At 39.6% G+C, this 20,910-nt stretch overlaps 4 protein-coding genes across 9 annotated transcripts in view; 2 read left to right on the top strand and 2 right to left on the bottom strand.

Moving 5' to 3' along the window:
* Window positions 1–463: 463 nt before the first annotated feature.
* On the bottom strand, window positions 464–2,352 carry mrpl44 (mitochondrial ribosomal protein L44). Its single transcript, XM_015029554.1, has 4 exons — window positions 2,133–2,352; window positions 1,365–1,833; window positions 1,081–1,259; window positions 464–962 (listed from the first exon to the last, which is right to left on the bottom strand). Exons 1-4 carry the CDS (start codon window positions 2,303–2,305, stop codon window positions 788–790), a joined length of 996 nt encoding a protein of 331 aa, XP_014885040.1. The 5' UTR covers window positions 2,306–2,352; the 3' UTR covers window positions 464–787.
* A 31-nt stretch (window positions 2,353–2,383) lies between these two features.
* On the top strand, window positions 2,384–4,947 carry dnaaf1 (dynein axonemal assembly factor 1). The gene is made up of 2 exons (XM_015029551.1): window positions 2,384–3,498; window positions 3,576–4,947. Exons 1-2 carry the CDS (start codon window positions 2,562–2,564, stop codon window positions 4,361–4,363), a joined length of 1,725 nt encoding a protein of 574 aa, XP_014885037.1. The 5' UTR covers window positions 2,384–2,561; the 3' UTR covers window positions 4,364–4,947.
* mffa (mitochondrial fission factor a) lies at window positions 4,697–9,726 on the bottom strand. 6 transcript variants are annotated; one of them, XM_015029555.1, is made up of 8 exons: window positions 9,538–9,726; window positions 8,903–9,122; window positions 7,630–7,802; window positions 7,427–7,509; window positions 6,638–6,799; window positions 5,654–5,710; window positions 5,347–5,431; window positions 4,697–5,248 (listed from the first exon to the last, which is right to left on the bottom strand). In XM_015029555.1, the coding sequence occupies exons 1-8, from the start codon at window positions 9,538–9,540 to the stop codon at window positions 5,117–5,119; spliced, it is 915 nt and encodes a 304-aa protein (XP_014885041.1). In that variant the 5' UTR covers window positions 9,541–9,726; the 3' UTR covers window positions 4,697–5,116. The 6 variants fall into 6 exon arrangements, with proteins under 6 accessions (XP_014885041.1, XP_014885042.1, XP_014885043.1 ...); XM_015029556.1 differs by having other exon boundaries at window positions 7,633–7,802; XM_015029557.1 differs by lacking the exon at window positions 6,638–6,799.
* A 949-nt stretch (window positions 9,727–10,675) lies between these two features.
* Window positions 10,676–20,910, top strand: part of egfem1 (EGF-like and EMI domain containing 1) — a 45,468-nt gene continuing 35,233 nt past the window's right edge. Inside the window, exons 1-5 of the mRNA XM_015029562.1 lie at window positions 10,676–11,024; window positions 11,679–11,813; window positions 12,670–12,779; window positions 12,926–13,030; window positions 19,242–19,364. Of these exons, the coding sequence (XP_014885048.1) occupies window positions 10,942–11,024; window positions 11,679–11,813; window positions 12,670–12,779; window positions 12,926–13,030; window positions 19,242–19,364 (556 nt within the window). The 5' untranslated portion in view covers window positions 10,676–10,941. The remainder of the gene's footprint in view (window positions 11,025–11,678; window positions 11,814–12,669; window positions 12,780–12,925; window positions 13,031–19,241; window positions 19,365–20,910) is intronic.

Below are 20,910 nucleotides of genomic sequence, written 5' to 3'. Positions count from 1 at the left end.
TGACCCCACTCCCAGGAAAAGGATTTGGCCCCTTAACCAAAAAAAAAAAAAAAAAAGCCAAAACAGTGAGACACACTTTAAAAAACTCACAGCTATAACAAAAAAAAAAAAGTAAAAAAAAAAACTTTTTTAAAGTATTAACCTTTTGGAATTGAATGTAAACCCAAACGTTTTTCAGGCTTTTAGCTCATGCTATGCCCTACATTGTGTTGGTCTATAACATTGAATTCCAATAACACTGTCGTTTGAGATTGCACTGTGCCAAAAATAAGTAAAGGTACAGAGGATTAACACTTTTGCAAGTCATAAGTTGTGTTAAGTTATTCCTGTTCTTTGTGTGAAGAATTTACTCACTATTTGACGTTTTAACACTTTAGGATCAGCAAACCAGATTTATGGCAAGTAAACACAAATATCATCTATATTAAGCAGGAACTGAAAATGAACAAAATCACAGCAAGCATACATTCATACAAACATTTTATTACATGCGAGTTATATCACAGTACAAAGCACACAACAGAGCAGCTGCATTATTTACAGGAAAGCCAAATGTCAGGTCTATTTCAGGCATTGTACTATTCTGACAGGCTTACACTCCTTATGTACAACAGATGACCTCTGGTGTTCTTATTTCTCTGTGGTAATGACATTTGAAATCCAAATATAGCAAATCCTGAAAAGTGGACTCAAGTTTAATTATAACCTGTTGAAAGGCTACAATGTGTAACACCTGCAACTTTGTCCCCCATTAGATTCGTACTGATTTAAGATCTCTATTAACTTGTCAGTTGCTACTGACTGACTGAAGTAACGTCCGCTGATGCTGCTGTTGTGGAGAGAAGTCAAAGGGTCTGCGGTTCTCAGCGAAGCCATAAAGTTTGCGTAGAGCCACACGTGCCGCTTCCTCCTCAGCTCCGACAAGCGTCTCACCTGGACCTTGAGCCAGGAGTTTTGTGCCACTAGATGAATCAGAAAATAAGCAAAACAGGAACATGATGCATACGCAAATTATTTCTACGAATCTCACATTCGAATGACAATATGTAGCAAAAACAGCATGCACGATTGCACATGTACCTGTACAAGCCGACAAAGTAGAGCGGGAGAACAGTACTGGCTCCCGCAGACCTGATGAGACGAGGTTCTGGCAGAGGAATATTTCTCTTTGTAAGTTCCTCCACCAGCAGTCCCATTGGATTCACCACAGTCCACATATCAAACAGGTCCTTTCCCATCAGCTGAGTCAATAGGAAATCCTGTGAGGTAGCAGAGAAGTTGGGGATGAGGATCATTTACTGTAAAAACAACCTTAAAACAATTAAATTAATTTAAAAAGAAACAAGCACCAACAAGTTCCTTACTCTGAGAAAGAATGCAGCTCGCTCTGCCCCACTGCTTTCCTCCAGAGCTCCGATCACCGCCATGAAAGTGGAGTTCAGCACCTCGTCCGGAACAGGGAATTCTGCACTCATTGTAAGATCCTCTATGCCAAGATTTCTTGCAACATAAGTCACAACTGACAGACTGCTAAGGTGCCCCACAATGCACTCAACCCCCTCATGTGGCAGACTAGGAAAGCTTGCCCTGCACCAGTCGGTCAGGATGCTTTTAGTCAGGCCTTCTCCCTTTTTGCTCAGCTGAAGATTGTCTTTCAGAACCAAGGCCGTGGTCTCAGAGTCAACGTCTAGCTGTTTTCTCCTCTCCTGCTCCGCCTGCACGTAACACGGATTGACGAAGGCTGTTTTAAGTAACTCCAGAGAGAAGTTTTCATGGAGACGGGAACTGAAAGCTTGAACCTCTGAATGGTAATCCCAATTAGGCTGTTGCCACCTTAAGGAGATGAGGAAGAGAAGACAGTGTTTTCCATAAATATTACAATGCCATTCGAAAATGTTGGCAAAATGAGCAACTAGACCTGCTGAAGAGCTGAAAATATAAAATATAATGAACTTTTTTTGCCCTCATTAAGGTTGTGTGAGCAACAAATTGTTTCTGCAATCTAAAGCTAAAAAAGTAGATACTTCCTCTACTTCATCATTCTTTTTTATACTAATAAAAAACAATGCCACATTAGGCTCCTAAACGAGTGGCCTTGAGATGCTCTTTAGCATTAGCTAAATGTCAGTTACCGTGGCTTCGGTGGCGGAGGTCCTTCGAGCTGTAACTTCTTCGCCATAATATATGTGTAAGCTCTCATCCATCGTTTCTTCTCCCTAACCTGTGTCAGTGAAGGGCTTCTGGAAACCAGCTGACACTGCAACCTAAATGTTAGCACGCCACGGTTTAACATGCCCGCCGCCATGTTTCCTCCTACCACTGGCGTGTGTTACACTGATAAGTGTCCGACGCGAACAGAACTCTCTGTAGGGGAGTAACCATGGAAACCAACGTAAACCATAATTAACGTTGACAAACAAAGCGGATTGCCAGATAGTTATCCAGTTTGACCATTGACAGCCCCGTGTTTCACTACATTTCCGCAACTAATACTTTTTTTAAAATTTCGTCTGCGGATTTATTTAAATATATTTTGCGGGAATTACACGAATGTGAAGAGGATGGACGATAAGGTGACCACAGAAAACGCAACGGAAAGAGCAAACACCGACGATATTTCTGGCAGAAACGGATCAGGTGGGATTATAAAAAATACACTTGAAGAAAAAAATAAAAATGCACACCAGTGGGAGACCTCAGTGCAAGAGGAAAAACAATCAGAGCCAAGGATGACCAAGAAGTTCCTCAAAGACCTCTGCAAGAAGAACAAACTGTACTCCACACCTTGCTTGAATGACACTCTGTACCTGCATTTTAAGGGTTTCTCCAAGATTGAGAACCTGGAAGAATACACAGGGCTCAAATGTCTCTGGCTGGAAAGCAATGGTCTCCAGAGGATTGAGAACCTGGATGCTCAGACTGACCTTCGCTGCTTGTTCCTGCACCAGAACCTCATTTGCAAGCTGGAAAACCTGGAACCCATGAAGAAACTCTGCACCCTGAATGTCTCCAACAACTACATCCAGATGATAGAGAACATCTCCTGCCTTCCTGAACTCAGCACTCTACAAATATCCCATAACAAACTGGAGAGTGCGAAGGACGTAGAGCATCTGAGTGAGTGTATGGCCATCAACGTGTTGGACCTGTCTCACAATCTGTTACACGACCCTGAGATTGTCTCTGTGTTGGAGGCAATGCCAGAACTGAGAGTGCTGAACCTGATGGGAAATGAGGTGGTGAGGAAAATCCCAAACTACAGGAAGACCATGATTATCCATCTTAAGCAGCTCACCTTCCTCGATGACCGGCCCGTGTTCCCCAAAGACAGGGCATGTGCAGAGGCGTGGGCCAAGGACGGGCTGGAGGGGGAGTGGAAGGAGAGAGCGGCATGGGTGTCACGGGAGAGAAGGAAAATCCAGGACAGCTTGGATGAATTGGCGAAAATTCGTGAGAAAGCCCTGGAGAAAAAACGCCTGCGGGAGTTGCAAGCGGAAGGTGAGCATTGTTTAGCTTTTATTTGAACAGATATTTAAAAATTAAATGTTTTAACTGTATAATTACTTTTCTTTTAGGGAAAATTGAGACAGCTCCTACTTCAGTCATAGCTAGTGAAGAAAACATGGAGACTTTGTCTTTCTCTGAAGGAGAGGATGTCCAGATCTTTACGGAGGGCAGCCAGGAAGATTTGAAGGTTGACAAAAGTGAGGCAAACGACAGAGACCTCAACGCAGAAGAGCTGGAGGAGGACAAGTTTGATAAAGAAAATGATGATCAATTTCAAATCGGGCACGAAACAGAAGAGAATGTCTGGGCGGACTCTGTACAAGATGGACAGATGCTGCAGATAAATGTGGGAGAAGAAAATCACAAGTTAACAAAGGATAAAGAGAATAGGTTGTCTGAAAACACACAGCCTACGCAGGTTTCTCCTGATCTTTCAGAAGAAGATGAGCTTGTACCGTTACATGGTCCTGGACCATTAGTTACAGAGCTGGAGGACGAAGAGCAGCTGGAAACCATCCACCTTCCCATAAGCCAGTCACTGCGTATTGACGAGCTGCCCGACTTGGAAGATGTGGATACAGAAGACTTCCCTGGAATATCCCATCAGCAGGACTCCAAACCAAAAATAGAAGTCATATCAGGAGATGGCGATGAAGAGACACCGACTGAGAATCAGGGCGGTGGCATCTTCGGTCTCAGCCATGACGGAACGTCCTCGTTGTCTCCAGGTGGCTGCAACAAATCAACTGGGCTCCCTAACGATTCATCACTGCTCTATCCAGAGGATGATGATGTTCTTACTCACTATCCAGGATCCAATCAACCTTCCTCAGAGAAACAATGCTTGATTGAGTAAGTGAACTGATACCTTTAGATGTAAACATGTTTTTTTTTTACAAAATTGGCCTTCTGCGATATTTGAAATTACAAAACTTTTATCCGACCGTCAAACGTGGCCTTTAGGATGTAACTGGAAATGACTCTCACATAAAGAGTTGAAATTCAGCTTGTTTGATACGTTTCAGCACATTTGATGAAAGAAATCCAATTTTTAACTGATTCGACTTCTTGCAGGTACCCCCTTTTTCAAGACTTACAAAAGCAAAAGTTCATGTGGACTTTTTTGTGTAACAGCAAATTTACAATGTATTTTTTTTTCCAGTTCTGACATCAATAAAAACAAGAAAATGCTTTGCATGTATTACTTTAATTATTTTACATTACATTTCCTAGGTGATGTCACATATTACTCCCCCTGCAATAAATATTCCACATGTTACCACATAGCAAATGTCTCCACGTTGTAGGTCAAGACCAATGCCGTACTGCTTCAGTAAGTCCTCCCACAGCTTTAGGTGCCATGAACAAATATTTACAAATCATTTATGACTGGGCAGAAAAGTTTGGAATAAAAGCAAAACAAGAACAAACAAAAAAACATGGACAGGATGAAATAAGAGTAGAAAAATAAAACTGTACATGTGTTAAATAAACAAAACCTAGAATATCATTCCTGTGCAGGTTATGTCTCATAAATCCCAAAACATTTTAACACACGGACAAGATGCAGCGAGTAGTTAATATCCAATATATTGAATACAGACCAGCTCTAACGCCGCATCCACACCCAGGTGTTAACGAGCCAGAAAGCAACACTGATCGAGTACATAATCATTTCTCGCTTTGCTCTCTCCTTGTTCTCGTCTTCCAAGTGTTTGAGTCTCTTGTTCAACTTGATGAGCTGTTGAGACACATTAAAAAAAAAAAAAAAAAGCTAATCGTTTTCTACTGTTTCTAAAGAATTCAGTCACCTGGAATAAAATATTTGTTAAAGCTAACCTGGCGTCGAAGTGTAGTCGCATCGACGGCCGTCATGTCATCAGCAGGCCCTTCCAGGGCACTTTCATTTGTCGACAATGCAAACCTTAAAGGCAGACAAAAAAATCCTTTCAGATTTTTTTTTTTTTTTTAAAACCAAACCAGCCACGGCTCCTAGTAGTAACTTTTTAGACTATATATTTCAGGTAAACATAATGCCGTGGCTGGGAATTACTGGACCTCATTTTAAAACACAACGAGTAGTAGAGCCAAGAAAGGTTAAGGACAGGGAAAGAGAAGGAAAATATGAAGTGCCAGGTGAAGTTACCTGGAATCAGGCAAGGGGTTGGAGCTCAAACCTGACCCCCCTCGCAGAGACGGTTTGCTAAAGATGTGGGGAAACACAGAGAAGGGAGAAGGGAAAAAGAGATCTAGAAAAACACAGTGTTCCACATACCACACATGCCACTAGAGCCCACAGACTGAGCTTGCTAGGCATTCTACGATGTCATAGTTAACACGAGAACTCCTAATATGTTACTGGAGGAGAGATCACATGTGGGAAGCATTTTAAGAAGCCTCTCCCATACCGCACACAAGGCAGAGTCGGAGGCGGGGCTGAAGATGAAGTGTTTGTGTTTTTCACCTCAAGTGAACCTAGGCTAGACTAGGGATGAGGGAACCGAGAGGAACGCGAGAGCTAAAAAGTTAGTAAAAATAAAAAAAAAATAAAATAAAAAAAAAGGTACTTTTTCTAAAGTATGCAAAGTTACTTCTATTTTGCCACAGACCTTTGGTATGTGGCAAGTTCTGAATTTAAATTGAACATTGAGAACTACACTTTCTATACTTGACGCTCTTTAGATTAATGGAGCTGATTTCTCAAAAGTGACTGTTCACCTTCCTTCAAAGGTAAATATGAAGTCTGATTTCAAAAAACAAGTCTGATGACTGACTCAGCGTTCACTGCCAGGAAACCTGACGACTGCTCTTTTAATCACATGTATTGTTTGACTTTAATACTTGCAGAAGAACTGGCTTTATTACAAGCCTCAAGCTGTAAGCTTAAGTCATCAGCCATGTCTTCTTTTATTGTTTTTAGAAACTACTCAATATTCTTATCACCATTATCTGTATCCCAGGACATATTTTTATTATTATAAATCGCCAGTCCGTCAACCGTGCAAAAGAGCATAAAATCAGCATCGGCAAAAATTGGAATAAGCTGCTGGGAAAACATTTAAAGAAGTTTGCATTTGACTCGCTGCCAATAATTTTTACAAAACAAATGACCGGTTAGTTGGGAGGTCACCTGCGTGGGTTCTCATCCAAGACCTCCAGGACCTGCTGATAGGCCCGACGTGTAGTGGACTGGATGAAAGACAGAACACCGCTAGCGCTGTACACGTTGTGCTCTTCAGCCATGTTGAGGGAAGGGCGTGACTGGTTAGTGGTCGGGGGGTGCGAAGTTGTACTGCTCAGTGCCCACCATTACAAGGAGCACATTTGACAGGAAAGAAGGGAAAAGGGTAGAAGAAAAGGAAGGACAGGGAGAGAAATAAGGAAAAAGTACAACCCCCCACTGTCTGTATAAAAACTTAAGGCAGATCAATGTAAAGAAAAGAAGCAGCGACGGAGACCTGTCAGCCATTTTAGCAAAAGCGCTCAAAACGAACAGAAACAGGCTAATCCCTCTCTCGTGACGTGAAAGCAACTTGATGAACTTCATGCCACATGATGCTGTGCTGCAGAAAAGAATCTGGAGGAGAAAACGTCTTCCCTTCACAGGCTTTTACTCTTCGCCACAACCTAACCGTCTAATCAAAGTACACATAATAAAACCAAAGCTTTTAACTCATTGATGTATACAATAATAATAATAATAATGAAAACTGACAAGACAGGCCGCTTTCATTATTTGTCAGCAAGCAGCAGACGTTCTGGCAGACGAGATGCAGCCACGGGGGATCAGATGGAAGATGAGAGTGGACCAAATAAAAAGTAAGAGCTAGAAGAACGACACGGCTTCCTGCTACATGCAAACCTCAGCAGAGCTAAGACGGAGCTTAGATAATGATGGCATCTGTGACGAAATACTTACGCAGATTCATTATGAGTTAGTTGGCGGACGGCTGCATTCTCACTGGCAGAACGCTCCCGCCTTAAACGTCCCTGGGGGTGCACCTATGAGAAGAAAAATGAAGACAGCTGATTTATGCTTTGAAGCAATGATGTTGCGTCACCAAGTAGAATCGCGAGCCCTTTGTACTTATAAGATGTGCAACTTATAAGCTTATGCCGTACCACCTCCTCAGTGTCTGGAGCTGTCTGATGCTCCTCTTCCAAGAAGTCCAGGGGTCCATCACTGAGGGTCAGGACTCTGGGAGGAGTTTTCAGCGCCAGAGTTTCAAGGGGTGTTGACTGGATGAGGTCTAAGTCTCTGGGTCTGGGGAAGTGGGCGTCTGCATCTGCATCTCCTGACAAATCACAAGGTGAAACTAAACAATCAGCACTAACCCAAAACATGCAAGCCATTGTGTTCTGCATTAGAAACTGACATGCCAATATCTCTGTTTCATTTTCAGTTTTTAGCAGCTGACATGATATGACGTGGAAAACAAAATAGCCCCAAAGCATAGGGTAGGAAAATGCCTGGACTTTCAACTGTTGGCTCTGTGTTGTTTGTAAGTAGTTGTAACAAGGATAAGGGTATCATTGGATGGCAGTATTATTGTTAAATATCAACTGTAATAAAAACACATTCTCCTCTCCTTCTTAACTGACATTGCAAGCTTTCCAACTATCTCTGTGACCTTTATTCTTTTGGGAACTATTATCTGTGATAGGCGTGGACGCCGGATAAAAATGACACTCCATCAAAAAGCAGAATCTAAGCATAAATTTCTGACACTATGATAAATGTTGCCTTCCAAATAGAGTTCTGTGATATTATTATTGCACAAATTATATTGCAAATTAAGATATATTTTTGATATAATGTGCAGCACAAGTTGAAAGGTGCAGATTGTTAGACATAGCAACATCTTTTTACACATTTTCCCATCTCTAAATTCCAAGTTTCAAATCATGTTTGCCAATTTTTACACACGACATTTGAGTAGATAAAATCTGCTCTTAAAAAATGGTAATTCAGTGGCTGGATGTATTACCTGTGTGTTGCACAAATCATTTAAATAATAGTAAATAACTATTTTATGGCTTTATTTTAAAAACTTAAAAGAAGACATACTTAAAAATCTTTAACACTTGTCCAACTACGACTGCATTTAGTTTATTATGTATTTCAAAGAAAGTTAAACACTGCAGATTCAATGCTTTACTTCCAACTAAGCAAGTCAAATTTTAAGAACCACATATCCATTTTCAAACTCTGACTTAAAGTTTTCAAGAAATCAAAACAAAATAAACTGTCAACCAGTGTTTGTTTGTTTGTTTTCTTTTCAAATGATTTTACGTTTATCTGTAGGTTCCCATTCACAAATCCACACTAAAACACTGATACTAAAATGTTAAACTCAAATAATAATGCGGGGAGGCGAAAATAAAAGACACCAACCTGCAATCACGATCCTGTCTGGCACTTGCATTATGACGCTGGGGGGCACTTCCTGTAAACCATCGCCGGGCTCTTCGTGTGGATGAGGAGCCACTTTGAGCTTCTGCGGGATGCGCATCTTCTGGCTGATCCCCTCGGTGTACTCCAGCTCATACTGAATGCGGTTTATCTCCGCCATCTCCACAGTCGGGGATGGAAATGCTGCTCCGCTCATTTGACTCTGTGGAATCAAAACAGGAGGAGCTGTGACTCCCAAAAAGTGATGTTAGCAGTACTTTCATTTCCCAGCTGCTGTTGTACGTTGACACAGATTGTTGACGTGGTTTGTTTATTTTTAAACAGTCCAATGTTGCTCAGTCTCGTGGTACTATCACATGATAAAAGCAGAAAAAACAAACACCCAAACCGCTTCGACTGTTGCAAGAAATTTATGCTGCCTAGCATTAAGCTAGCACTGACTTATCAATACCGGAAAATAACAAACATATTTTACCAGTAGCAAACTAACGTCCACATTATTTATAAAGTACGTGCATCTGTCTTAATCAGTAATATGGCCAGAAAGATGATGGAGAGTAAAAAAACAACTTAGCCTCCTCGCCATTTCGAGCTAACACTTTAGCGCGGTTACTTACCATTCTAAATGTTGACTAACGCAGCGACCTCTCTAAAAGACGTATTTATTAAATAAAACCAGGAAGGGACTTCTGTTGGTGTTCCAACGTATTAGGTTAGGAACAAAAATTCAAAATAGTACAGCTGTCTAACATCTCTTTGTATTCATATGAGAGAGGAGGTTCCTCTCGCTCCTTGCCCTGTTTCTACTTTAAACAGGAAATGTTTCTTGTTATTCTTGATTTTTTTTTCTTGCGGATGGCATCCAACGTAAAGATACATTATCGCCATCTACTGTATTGGAGGGTATAGTTTAGTGTAAGTTATATATTCATTTAATCCATTTTCCTTTGAAAATAATAAGGAAATGCTTTATTGGTCTTTTTATGTCTAGACTAATAATGTCGTCACGCCATGTTTATTTAATTCTTGTTTTTAGCTTTTCACATTTAATTATTGTATGCTCTATGTTTCCAGTAGAACATACTGGAAACAGCATGTTGATGCCACACTCACGTTTACCTGTTGGAAGTTTACCCATCAAATGTAAAGTTTTATTTAACCCTGTTTGTCTTAATCACAACCTTGTTATAGCTGCTTTTACTCTAAATTGCATTCTCCTTACTGTCTATTGTATGTGATGACATTTAGTCCATTCCTCCAAAACTCTGCTGCCAGAATGGCTTCTGAATAATACATTTTATTTCAGATTTACCAAAATGCCATTTATATAATTCTATCTTATTTCTGAGACTGCTTGGTTAGAAGATCTGCCACACCATTCCCCTCCATATCAGGCACCCAGATAAACCAAGCTATTACTTGAGACTGTGTAAGTCTAAATATAATTTCATAAATTTAATTCTCCAACTCTGGATGGCTTTCAGATGACACTGTTAATTAAAAGGTCAAGTGAACCTCTGAAAAGTGTGCAGGTAGATATAAAGGTTGAAAATTCAGTTTATCTAAAAAAAACAAAACACACACACGTACACACACACCACACACACACAAGAAATTAAGTTCAACGTCGAATAAGCACAACCTTCTGTAATAGACTGTAAAAAAAAAAGAAAAAGAAAAGATAAGAAAATAGACTGCGACATCAAAGCAGGCACATTCAGCGTCCTACACCTCCCCCTCGCCCCCCACTTTGGCCCCCACCATCCCGGGTGTTTGTGGGTGGTGCATTTAACACGGAGGCTCCCAAAGGCTCAGATAGCCTCCCCTTCACCTAATCAGTAGCATGAACCGGGAATCAAATCAAAAACATCACTCCATGTTAACCAAAAATCTCTGAGCTTGAACGTGGACTTCCATAATTTTGTCAGAATGTTTTGGATTTAACGGGCTTTTTTTTTTATTTTTATTTTTTAGTCTGCACAGCTGAATCTTCAACAACGTGTCTGTAAGCAGCTGGAACTATGTTTCCAAAGATTTTCTATATATGTGTGAAATTATTCAGCGCTATGCACATCGCATCATCTGCAGACCTGCAGCTTGGCATGTAAGTAAGATGTTAGTTTCCGTCGCTAATTGGTGACTTCCCAGGTCAGTGAGAAAATGATACTTTAACATGCGATATATATACGAATGAATGGAATTAGGAGACACGCTGAATTTTGATAGACAAATAAATGACTCCTTATTTTTTTTTGAAAATAACTTTTGTTTGTGTCCTTTATGTGTGGTCTGCCCACTAGGGGTCTCCATTTCAGGTCCCACGGAAGATAGGATGTGTGCTGTACACACAACAGCAGTTTTACATCGTCCACTTCCAGTGGAATGCTACGTTTTGTTTGTTTATCCATATGGCACTCTACCACTGAGTTCCAATTTCAAATAACCTGCGAGATATTTAAGGAGGATTCTTTTCATTAGGGGACAACCACAGTACTTCCTCTAATTAACTTCAAGCTTTATTGAAGCCAGATGCCTCGTGGAGGCAGGCAGTTGTAAGGTACAACACAAATGAATTCAAGCTAACTAAACACAGTTGTCTGGAGTTTATGTTTGTACATTGATTTATGCAGGCATGAACTGTGTCTGTCTGTCTGAGGGATCTCACCACCATCACAATTAAGTCATCCATGTACAATGACCAACCAGTATTGCTGTAGTGTTACTACGTCACTCTTTTCTCTACCTTCCCCTTGCAAAGGCCAAATGTTTGCGCCACCCAGGAGGTGTCCATGTTGGGGGTCCGCCAGCCCTGTGTTCAGGCGTTTACCCGCATGGTGCAGGTGTGGAAGCAGGGCTGCACAAGCCGCAGATGGTGTTTGGGATTTGAGAGAAGGTAAGAAAAATCCAGTTTGTATCACATGTACTTTTAACACCATTCTCAAAGTTGTCCCCATCTTAAGCAAGTAGTCAGAGATAAATGGTCCATCATGGCCGAAAATGCCCAGAAAATCTTTTTATTTTTCCTTTCCTACATTTTGTCATGTTACCACATCAGTGTATTTTATTGAAATCTTTTAAAAATAGAATAAAAAAGGAAACACGATGCATCTCTTTCAAGATTTTTTTTAAAAAAAGTTATATAATCTGAAAAGCATGGTGTGCATTGGTTTTTCGTCCCCTCTGATGTAAATATATGTCTTACCATTCACTGCATCTATAGCAGCTAGCTTCAGGATAATGTTGATTTTGCACATCTGTAAAGACAATTTATTGCTCATTGTTTTTCAGATTTATGAGATGAAGAGCATCTTTGAACTACAGTTTGAAATTTTTGCAACAGATTTTCTACTGGATTTCAACTTGATGGTGGGCTATAGTGGCGATATGCGATTTTAGTTTTGTACCACGTAGGCCGTAGTGTTTTGTATCCAGGCGAAAACATTTGATTTGGGTCTCATCTTTCCAGAGTGCCTGATCCCTCATTTTCAGATGATTATCAAAAAAGAAAAAAAAAACAAACCATGCAACCATATATATTTTTTTGTACTGGTCTACTATGCCAAACAAAAATTCAAATAAAACAAAGTCAAGTCTGTGGAGGTAACATGACAAAATGTGAAAGGGTTGAAGTCTCTTTCACTTGATCTTATGTATTTTGTATAACAATGACTATTAATGCTTTGTGCTTATAAAATACTACAGTGCAGCCTCTAAAAATATGTACATGTAACAGAATGTCTTCTCCTTAGGACTGCGTACTACACAGCATACAGGCAAACGTACAGCATGGATTTTCACACAGTCTATAAATGTTGTCCCGGTTGGGCTCAGAAAGATAATGAGATGGGCTGTCTACATAGTGAGTAAATAAGCATCTCATTATAAATTGACATATATTCATTAGAAAATTGTCGGTTTTCTGCAAAGAAGTGCTTCACTTGTTTCCAGTTAACAGAACCAAATATATCAGCAACATGATGGTGTGTGATGTTGAATTATCCACAGGGGTGTGCAGTGCTCATGCCTGTCTTAATGGTGGGAGATGTGCAGAGACTGGGGAGCGTATTTGTCACTGTCCATTAGGCTTCAAAGGTCCCCGGTGCCAGTATGGTAAGGTTTTCATTTCCACTTACGAGAATACTTACCAACTAAAAATATGCTGTTATTTTCAATACCTTTCGTACTTTATGAAATGTTTATAGTTACCTTTAGGTTTAGCGTCACTGAACATAGTTAAATTTGCAGAAAACAAGACATCCATTAACTGTTATTAGCGTTTCTCAAATTTCATGCTTTACCTTTTTTAAATCTCTAATCTTAGATGAAGCTGTAATTGGATAATGCCGCAGTATGGAGTTGCTATTAAAGGTAGAAAAAAGTTTTTTTTTTTTTTTTTAAAGGGACTAATTGGTTTTAATTGGCTAAATCAGGAATTTGTGGTGTCTTTGGCCAAAGAGTTTAATGAAGTTACATTTTTAAATCAGTTAAATCCAGCCAGTAAATGTAAAAGGATAATGCAACACGTCTGTTGCGTTGCATCGACAAACTTCAACATCTTTTGTGACTTTGTCTGCAAAAGCACAGAGTACTTCTAACTTTTGAATTGAAAGAAAAATAAGTCACATTTTCGTTTTACAAATTAAAACCTAAAATGTTTGACATATTTGCATCTGTCTCCAGTGAAACATGGTGGTATTAGCATTATACTGTAATCATGTGTTGATGAAGCATATACAGCCTTAAACAACAAAATGTAAAGGGATCGTACATGAACTATGTTGTGTAATGTTTGGTTGCTGATTGGTTCTCAGTGTATGCTCTTGCTGACCTGGTTGTCTGTATGTCCCCTGCGTGTCCAAACTTAACAGGGTGAGAGTTGTTAAAGTTTTAGAAAGCTGTTGTAGAAACAGAATGCGGTGGAGATGATATTTGGTCACTACTCTCACGTGCTTGGAAACCAATGAACACGCACACGTACATTGCAGAAGTTATTCCATCTGATTCCTCAACCTTCCCAGAAGGGAATGTCCTGTCATTGCACTGCCAGGGATTTTAAACAGATCTCTACTTGATTCATTTCACAAGGATATTTGTTAAAGACAAAGCTCCTCGCTTTTGTTTTTACATGAGCTCTTTGGTTGTCACTCTACAAGGTGGCAGTTCACAATCTGAAGTGACCATTGTTTTTCATCCTTCTTTCCTTTGCATTTTGTGCTGTAATCCACCATGGTCTTGGTCTTCTCACTTTGTAAAACACTTTACCTTCTCCCATTTCCCCTGACAGATTTATCCACTAACTTCTGCTAGACTCATTATGTGAACTCAAGCCAAGTGCCTGCATCCAGTCAGGTTCCTTTACTGAACCCCCTCCCCCCCCCTATAAAACAGTAGCAAATGCAAACTGAACACCTGAAAAATGTGTCAGTAATTCTATTTCTTTTTGGCAACCTTTTCTAATTTTCTGGTGTACTGTAGATATTAAATCTTCATATTTCTGGATAAAAGTGTTTATTAATCTGAAACACGTTGAACAAACCCGAAAAATACCCTGAGATTTTGAAAACTTCTTCACAAGTTATGAGAATATAAATGCTAGCGTTCTCTGTGTTTGATCTACACTTAGGAAATGTTCATGATTAAGTTGTGTGTGCGTGTGTCTGTGTGTGTGTCGGTGTGTGGAGTGGGGGAGAGGACGGGGTTTTGGGGACCCGCAAGAGGACGCAAGCAGCACCCCTGCCCAGACTCATGTGCTCATGTGGCAGTCAGTATCTTGCCTCTCGCTCAAACCTCTCTGAACATCTGCAGTTTTCATGTGATACAAGTTAAGACGTATAAAAAAAAAAAATTTCCTGGCACCATTCACTGGATATAATTGTAATTCAGGCAGGACAAAATGTTTTTCATAAAACTCATAGAATTAATCTTAAGCCTCGAAAAAATGTTATGCTTATGTTTGGCATGCTGGTATTTATTTTGGGTCTGTTCGTGCAATTATAAACAAGATAGATGAAACTTACATTACAGTGAATATGGGAGACTTTTTTTTTGTTTTGTGAGCTTTAACATACCTCAGTGACAGATTTATCACTGCTTCCATTCAGTTATGATAGAGGAAAACAGATACAGTATTGACCTGGGAATATTGATCTATGTTGATTTATTTTGGACTTTTAAGATATTTTACTTAAAATAATTTTTAATGTAGTTTTTTCAGATTTACCCTGATTTATTTCTGTATTTGTATATTTGTTATTTAAAGTAAAATAAGGAAAAACTTGAGAAAACTATACATTCTACTCCAAACCCTGAAGCAGTTACTATAGACTTGAGCTTTTTGAAATTTCCAGAAGCAGCCATGATGCTTGTTTTTGAACTTTCAGCTTTGTGTTGAGTTTACTACCTTTACTTGTGATTGGCTGATTTGCTATTTGTGTTAAGAGGCAATTGATCAGGTATACCCAATAAACTTTCCTGTGACTGCATATTCAGTCATCTTTCCTTTGGCGTTGATAGATCAAAGCGCGGGAGCTGATCAGCACATTTGAAATTTCACCTCTCGATGTCAAAGCAGCAGAAGAACATGCCTAATAAATTGACATAACTCCTTGGAAAATGTCTGCCTACCTTTCTGTGTTTAATCTCCATCAAACAATCACCGTTACATGAGGATATCTTTACGTAGATGAGGTTCCTGGATGATCTGAACGTGGACTTTCCAAGTTAACAGACACAAGTCAGAGAGTTCATGTCAAAGAGAATAATACAACAGAATTTGGGACTTATAAGGATCTTGCTCTGTCCCTTCTTTTCAACACTTATTATCATTTGGTCTCTTGAACTATTGGTCTCTTTGGTGTTCCTGCCAAGTTGTGGTTGTACACCCTGCTGTGTGCTGCTGTTGGGTCGCCTGACCAGCTGCTTTCAATCTCTCCAGTCTGGATTTAGCAGCTCTAACTCTGTGCTGAAACGTTGGTCTGAAAAAGTTGCATTTGGCCTGCTTTTGAACGCCACTCTGTCTAACTCTGTTAGAGCAGACTTTTACTTGAAGTCAAACTGGTGCATGGGTCTGCATGAAATTAGGAGACCACGGGCACACAAGTGTTATGACAGAAACCATCCGATTCTCGCTAAAGATGTCTTGAGTGTTTTCAAAGTACTTTTGAGAATAGCAGTTCTGGACAGTAGACTGGATCCTGTTAGTCAAGATGGTTTTGATAACAGCAAGTAAACCATGATTGATTGCATCCCTGTCTCAACCATGTCAAATTTTGAAGACAATCCAACTTTTGTTTGTTGTTTTATTGTCCACCGGGAGCATTGATGTTGCAGCCGGCGTTCCTCTCTGCAGCAGGTTCAGGTCCCAAGTCCTTTTTTCCCTCCTTTTGGTTTGCTTCACAGGGTCTTCTGTTTTCCCCATCAGAGCATGCTGGTGTAATTTTCTTTTCCAAAATGTTCTTTCTAAAGTAACAGTTTAAAGCTGATCATTTTCCTGTAAAACAGACTTCCAGTTTGTTTGGTAGGCTGTGCATTTTTTTATTTGTCCTTCTTACTATATCAGTAGATCTTATTAAATGATCACATGAGGCATCTTATCAGTCAGATTATTGGCAAACAGCAGTGATAACTTGGTTTAGTGATTGGTGTTGTTGCAATCATTTTTCTAGTTGAGAAAAGAAAATCAGGTAACGATTTTTCCTGCCTTTTTAGATTTTCAGAGAGCAAAGAACTGAACGACATAAGTGCTGAAGACTTAACATGGACCTTCTAGGAGAGTAAAAAGATCCAATTATGTCTTTAATATTCACGAGGACAAGCTGGAAAAAACATTCCGATTGTTTCTCACAGTGGAAATGTGAGGGGAAAAAAAAAATCTTGGAAAAGGTTGGGAATACACATTCCCATTGCTTCCTCTCCATCTGGCATTGAAGAATGAGAACATGAAATAGCTTTTAGTATCTCCACACTGTGGTGCTGAGACCTACTGTTCTGTTATTGATCTGGGCTTGTATCTTTTAATGGTTTTACCACAAGGACACTGGACACATGACTGAGGCTCTACTGATTTATTCCACATCCATGCGCTTCAAATAGTTTCTGAGTAGGCGAAAGAATGTGGGTCCTTGGAGGAGCTGGAACCGGGGAGCCACTGCGCTGCAGAGGTCACCGATGTCAGCAGCACCTGATGAGATCTGCAGGAGTCAGGGAAATTCAAGAGTATCTAAAGCTGCTTGAACTTTATGTTACATGATGGGAAACTGTTATCACTCCCACCCGTAAAGCAACAGGAGGCCACTTTCATTTTATTGCAGTGCATTTTCATCCACAAGTATGACCTGAAAAGTACATTCAAAAAAATTACAGCACAGTTTTCATGTTTATTTTAAGCATGCAATTAAGACTACAACTGAATCATCCTCTTTTAGCAATGACCTTATTTTTTTCTTGTGGCACAATCTTGGAAGGTACAGCATATTCTCCTGTTAATGTTGATCAGCAACAAAAAGTCATTCAGCTTAGGATTCAATGGATCAGGTGTCGATTTATGATACCCCAACACTCAGGTTTACAAACTTTCTGGAGTTAACTGCAAAATCAAACTCTGAATGGTTTGTTTTCTAGGGCTGTAGGATAATATCGATATCGCGATATATATAGATATTTTCTTTCCTAGAAAAAAATCGATATTCATCCGCAAGTATCGTAACATCCAACTGTCACCTTGCTCACTCACTTAGGTCATCAGGCTTAGAGTGATTCCTTCAGATGTTAAGTGTCAAGGTTAAAAAGGTATCAAACTATTCAGAGCAGGGTGCTTGGTGCACTTTATTTACTTTATAAATCCATGTAAGCTACAGTTTGTACTGTTTCAATTAAAAGAAACATGTTTTCTCACCACTTCTTTGATTCTTTTTGTCCAGCTGTCGACTTTAAGTCTGTGTCCATGTCCAACCAGAGCCAGGTTGGTGTTTTAATCAGTTTTCAGTTCAGTAATTCAATCCAACTCTATAACAGTCACAAAATATCACCAAAATCACTCTGTCCCTCTAAAATCTTTCAGAAAATCGCAAAAGTGTATTGAATCGTATCGTTTGATGAATATCGCAATATATATCGTACCGTGGACAGAATATCGTGTATCATATCGTATCGTAAGATTACTGTATCACTACAGCCCTATTGTTTTCTGTAAAGTATTTCTGGATTCTACACTACTTTCTTTTCTTTTTTTTCTTGTAAATCATTTAGAAACAAATATAATAATCCAAATCAATGAGATGATCAGAGTTTTTTTTTTCAAGTTAGTCTTTTCATTTATTGTACTACTTACTGGTCAACCCTGCTTATACAGTTAAGAAGTTGGATGATTTTAGCACAATGTGAGCAAGCACAGGACATGATCATTTAACCCTGAAGATTGTGTTCAGTCATCAGCTTGTAAAGGGTAGGATGGTCAACAGGAAGATGCAAAGCAGCAGCAAATAATGCTTCCCTGCTGTCAAAAAAGATAAAAAAAAAGAACAGCAAATAACATGTTGCAATTTAATTCAAAGGTCCAGAAAGACAGCTAGTGTGCAATAATCCTTTGAACTTTGATGCATTGCAAAAAGCTATCACCAAACGACTCAGATAAACCTGCTTGCCTTTAGAAACTAAGTGTGGGCGTGGCCTGAAAAACAAACATGGCGACCCATCCTTAGCTTCTGAGGTCTTGTAGAATTCAACACATTTTTATCAGTCATTGTTTTAAATGATTTGTTGTGGTAAATATTCCATACTATTGTACAATCAATATATACCACAATATGTTATTAATATAGATATAACATTTTGCAACATGCATGCCTTCAATTTATGAATATGCTGATACAGTTTAGTCTTAATCACAGTCATTTCCAAATTTCTATTTCCATTTGCAATATAAGACACACTTCCTAATTTTAATTAATGCAAACTTTTTCATATTCGGTGATATTTTTAGAATTATTGCAAAGATGTTTGACTCAACACGTGAATTCAAAGACGGTATGTCTAGGCAAAAAGCAGGATGTATTCTAACAGGTTTGCCCTGTTCATATAATATATTTTCATATAATATCAACAGAAGTTTGCTGAAAGCTTTCAGTCTCCATAGGTAGCAAAACATCTTGTTTAACTTACAGCTGGCCTCTTTCTTCTTTTATTTATCCCAGTCGATAGACTTTAATAATTTATAAAGGACTAATCTGACTCCTAGAATAGGCAAATCAGATCAAGCTGCATGGGAAGTACATGTAGAATGTGCACGGTACGTGAACCTGGCTTTTTAATCCTGTCCTTTCAGACATTAATGAATGCGAAGTGGATGAAGGCGGCTGTGAGGGTTACTGCTGCAACACCATTGGGAGCTACTACTGCAAATGTCCTGAAGGCAGCAAAGTGGGGCCAGACGGCAAGGCTTGTAACGGTAAGATGGACTGCTTGGGATTTGAATGCAACAAAACCCAAAGATAGAATGTGTTAAACGCTCTCTGCCGTTCTTTACGAATATTATTTACTCTTTCTTTAACATACCCTGTGTGGATATTTTACAGAAGTTTCTTACTACTGAATTTGTTTTACAAATCTATTTTCAGTCTCTTAAGAAGTCCTTAGTGTTATATTTGTCTCTTTTTTTTGCGCACATAGTCTGAGTTTTGCCAGCATATTTTGTGGCTCGCAGCATTTAGATTTCAGATTGTTTCCTATGTGGCACCTTTACGCAGTCTGCATTAACCTCCAATCCACTGCTTAGTCCACTTGTACATGCCGTCTCAGCATCTCAGCTTTGACCCTGATGGTGTCACACGACACCATTCAGAACTCATGACCTCTGACCCCCGACACCACCACCGCTGCTCTTGGCCCTGCTCCCCCAGGCACCACCTCACTTAACAGTGAAAAGCTGCCATTGTATCCTTCCCACTGAAATCCTCTCACGTCTGTAGTTTTATGCTTTCAGCATTGCCTACAAGAGCCGAACACGCATTCTTCAGCTATTCTAACATTATTTCTAAATAAACTACAAAGCCACTGCAAATTTCTTTTAGTGCGAGTATTTGAAGTGTGGGTTCCTGGACGTTGTTTCTTCAGGATGTGAGCTTCCAGGAGCTTTTAATCTACATCGACTGTTTTACGCAAGTTTCCATGGTGATGCTTGAAACCCACCCCGTTTATGTAAATTACATTCCTTGACTCTGATAATGAAAACAGTCAGTTTAGGTAGAAGGCAACGATAAACCTACCAATACGTTGCCTTCTGCCTAAACTGACAGAGCATGTTAATCAGAGAAGCAGTCAAGAATCCCACAGTAACTCATGAGGAGCTGCAGAGATTCACTGCTCACTAACTATAATTATTAATCGTGCTCTCTACTAGGAGATGTAAAAGTGGCCAAATGCGAGTCAGAGGAAAATAGAAAAATAAGTGGAGCTTAAAAACAGGGTAAAAATTGGACTGGGTTGCAACTCTATAGAGCTTTAACTCCTGGCAGGTCAGCAACTAAAAATCTAAAAGCCTCGTTTACACTGCAGGATTTAGATCAAGACTTTAAAATTAGTGATTGCCATCCAATCTGTCTAAGCTTGAGCTAATTTGTGAACAAATTCAAGGAGTACTAATGCTTATTCAAAGCATCAGAGGTTTCCAGAGAGCTGATAAGAACTTTGCTCTCTATGCACTCAAGTACACTATCATCCACAAAGTTGCATAGTAGGAAATGACAGCCATGACGATGCTTTTGAGGATGTGTTGTCCAGATATGATGTGAAATTTGATGGTTCTTCACTATAACATTCAGGTATTTTGTCTTGACAACTTGTTTCTGTCTCCATGGATCAGAGGCACAAGTCTAACACACATGCAGCCGTTTGTGGCCATCCCAGGAGAACGCATTCAGGAACAAGGGATTTCACACATACTGCGCACACAACATGTTAAGCAATCTAATGTTGACCCAAAGAAACTTAGTCAG

The sequence above is a fragment of the Poecilia latipinna genome, unplaced genomic scaffold (genome assembly GCF_001443285.1).
Source record: "Poecilia latipinna isolate Pla-1442-1.1 unplaced genomic scaffold, P_latipinna-1.0 Scaffold157, whole genome shotgun sequence".
Lineage (NCBI taxonomy): Eukaryota > Metazoa > Chordata > Actinopteri > Cyprinodontiformes > Poeciliidae > Poecilia > Poecilia latipinna.
The sequence above is the reverse complement of the archived record's forward strand: the minus strand, read 5'-3'. Positions and strand labels throughout refer to the sequence as shown.